The 3,696-nt window shown below is 30.2% G+C and overlaps 1 protein-coding gene across 1 annotated transcript; it reads right to left on the minus strand.

Annotated features, from left to right (window-relative positions):
• Positions 1-979: 979 nt before the first annotated feature.
• Positions 980-3,455, minus strand: LOC131842222 (uncharacterized). Its single transcript, XM_059190757.1, has 2 exons — positions 2,485-3,455; positions 980-1,529 (listed from the first exon to the last, which is right to left on the minus strand). The coding sequence occupies exons 1-2, from the start codon at positions 3,283-3,285 to the stop codon at positions 1,059-1,061; spliced, it is 1,272 nt and encodes a 423-aa protein (XP_059046740.1). The 5' UTR covers positions 3,286-3,455; the 3' UTR covers positions 980-1,058.
• Positions 3,456-3,696: the final 241 nt, after the last annotated feature.

Below are 3,696 nucleotides of genomic sequence, written 5' to 3' on the forward strand. Positions count from 1 at the left end.
CACGATCCTCAGAAGACTTGAAGAGGAGGAGAACTATTGAATTACGCTCTTGTAAGTTGAAATTAGAGAAGAGATAAGATTTAGCAGAGAGGATGGATTCACTGCCCTCACTAAGTTATAGACCGTTTTGTCTCCTTCATTAGTTTTAAATTATATTATTGTATGTGCAACAATTGTATTAGTTTTTGTTTGAGACAAATAAAGATTATTATTATTATTAGTCGGACTAAATCTTCTTATGACACAATTTTTACAGATCAGGGATTCAGATTAACCTGACTAATTAGCTGTACAAAACGCAACTTATAAAATAAAAACAAAAAAATGTTTAAATAAAGAAATCGCAATATCATGCAATGCTATAAATGCGAAGTATTTGTCTGCTCGTTACGAGTATATTTCACAATGAAACGATTGATCAGATATAAATAAAATTTTGCGAAGCTAGCTTTTATAAAAGGAGAATGAATCTGCTTTTAAAGATAAAAGATAATGTATGTCACATAATCTTTTATCTTAAAAAGAAGATTTATATTTTGATAATAATGTGTTTATAGTACGTGCAAATGCGTGTGTACAAAATAATACTGTATCATTTAGGTTAATATTATGTAACATATTCAGAGGTTATCATTAATATATGACGCATTAATGCTGTTCAAGTCATAGCCTTTATTCATCATTAAGTCTAAATTTATACCAGGTTACCGTGACTACAATACAATTGTGCAAATTTTATTTTAAATCTAAGAACGAGCTTTTGTACATACTCGCGAAGCCCAGTGTGGGTGACGCTACTAACCAAATATATAATGATTTTCAAAGATATACTAAATTATTTTAAATAATAAAATATTATTTTAATAAAAGAAATAAATATAATATTTTTAACCGCTATTTTATTATTATTTAAACGAATATGGCAGTGCAACGGTTAAACGGTAAAAATATACTTCTTTGTGTAGTTAGATATATTCAGTACAAGTAATTTGCGTATTTGTGAAAAAATATGTTTAGAATATATCATGTGTACATTATGTCCTTTGCGTAATCTCCATTTAAACACAATACGAGTATCCTAGATCACGATAGCTGTTTATTACTCCTTCTATTCTGCTCTTGAATTTCGAAACTGACTCCTCGTCCAAATTCTTTATTTGAAAACTTTCCATGATCTTCTCCATGTCAACTTTATCGGAGCTTTCCATTAACTCCTTTGCCTTAGCGGCATCTTCTGATTTTCTAATCAGTACCGAACTCAGCATTATTGCATTTGCGAAGAACAGTTTTGAATATCTCTTCAAATCAGCGTCCAGTTGTTCTCTCGAGAATACAAAGTCTACTTTGATACCAAAGTTGGATAAGGATTTCTCTAACTGCAAATGATAGTATGCGATCCAGTCATGGTAATGTTCGCGTCTGGTAGCGTAGTCAGTGCAATTGAAGAGCATGTATAGAACATCACATACTGGATTAGATACTCTTGACAATTGATAATCGATCATAATGGCTTCAACAGGTACTTCATTCTGTGAAAAATATTATTACATGTTATTGCTATCTTTTGACTTACAAGTGACTTCTAAAAGTGAATGTTTTTAGCTCTCTAGTCTATTATAGTAGTTGCATAATGGTTTGTTAACTTAAAAGCGTCACTAATGATTATGTAAATTATTTGATTAACACTGTATATTATGGGAGTCAAAAATAATTTCGTGGGTAACGAATTTTTCAATTATGTGTAATAAAAGTTATTTATTTATAACGAAAGTAGAAGATGGTAATCCATTGGAACTTAGCTTTTTCTAACTTCTAGTCTTTACAGACATGCATATGTATATGAATTATCCTAGTTCTTTTACATAATTTAATAATCACTTTCCCTCAAGATAATCGAGACGAGTCTATTGTATTAAATTTGCAATTACTTATTTTTTATATATTAATGTAGTTCCGGTTCGATTTTACGTTAAATTATTAGTAAATGGTACCGACAAAAGAATTTAGATCAAATCAACAGTAATCATTTGATAATTTATTGATTAGTTGGCAAGAATAAATAACTATCGATAAACTACCTGTTGATAATTGGATATGAAAGTATTTTTAAAATATCAATTAAGCGCGGTATGTCTATCAATGATAATGTAATTAAAAATAATGTACCTACATCTACAATAGAAGACCTTCTATTTCTAAACCTATAGCAATCAATAATAGTTGTGGTTAAAAGGTAGAGCCTAATAAAATGGATAATAAATCGTCGTTCACTAGTGGTATTGTGTAACTCGTCTGGTTACTTGACATTATCTTATCTATATCTACTGTAGAGCAGCAATGTAACCAGTCAGATAACAATGCCGTACCGAACCCGAGATCAATAATATATTAGTTTTCAGCTAATAGCAATGCAAAATTGGAATAATTATACATTTTTTATTTCTCCTCTAGATTTAGATATAAAAAAGTTATTATGATACTAACCTCTAATTTAAACATTATATTATTGGTCCAGCCGTCACCCTGTATTATAACTGAATATTTTAGTCTTATTTCATCTTTTGCAATTTTTTTGTATAATTCTCCTGCTTTAGTTAAAGTGCCACGGATAGCATCTTTATATTTGTTGTCATCTAAAACTTGAATAGCATCATTTTCCATGCTCTGTATATAAAATTTGAATTCTGGAATTTCAGTCATAGTAACAAAACAGTCAACGAGTTTCTGTTTAAATTCATCAAATTTATTTGGTTCCTGTTTTTTGAACACTAGTGACAGAGAATGAAGAAGTGCTAAGTTTTTAAGATTTAGTTTAATGCATTCGTTTGAAAGAGATGTGAATCTATCAAGCATAGTGAAATTGGATTCTAATAGATCTTCTAGAAGAATAATTTCATCTGGTTCATCTAATAATACACCATAGCATTGTGCGTATCGTAGTTGGTCTTCTTCTGGAACACCTTCTTCTTTCTGCAGTTGCAATAATGCTGGTAGAACTTCACAGTACATGAGACCTTCATTACGGAATAATACCTGTGCTTGTATCTGTGCACGTAACTCTTCCTTGGTCGGAGCTATTTTCGCTATAATCTTGAATACATCATTATCATTTTCTTTTACAGTGATCCTTTTCACATTAGCTACATAATTGTCACCAGCTTTACCTACCGTTTCTATAATCACTTTAGTATCAGTATAGCCACGACCTTCAAGCACATCACATAGAAATTCTTGCTGTCGTATTGTCAAACTGTTAATTTCACCTTCAAAACTAAATCGAGCCATTGTGTTGCACGTAAACGAGCGCTTTGGAATTGATACTTTATCAGTTATTGCTTCTATATATAAAGATTTATACGTACCTAGATAATAACAACCTGTCTGTTACGATAATGGGAAATGATTGAAGCAACGATTATTGGTATCATTCAGGTAAACAATTTAGGTTTCTGAACCACAAAAGAAATTGAGATAATTCGCAACTAATTTATTGTGAAGCCAATATCTAGCTTAGGATTTTTTTTATTATAAAATCAGTGTGGAGTTATGGAAGATATAGCTTCATACATAAAAAAAAAGATTCTGTCTAAAAATATCTTTTTTTAAATCTGTTAATAACGTAACAAATTTACAGAGTGAATAATAAACTTTCTGGATTAAAGTTCATTCTAAATAATATGTCATGAGATCCTTTTT

This window comes from Achroia grisella, unplaced genomic scaffold (genome assembly GCF_030625045.1).
Source record: "Achroia grisella isolate CSIRO2021 unplaced genomic scaffold, CSIRO_AGI_Agris_v1 utg215, whole genome shotgun sequence".
Lineage (NCBI taxonomy): Eukaryota > Metazoa > Arthropoda > Insecta > Lepidoptera > Pyralidae > Achroia > Achroia grisella.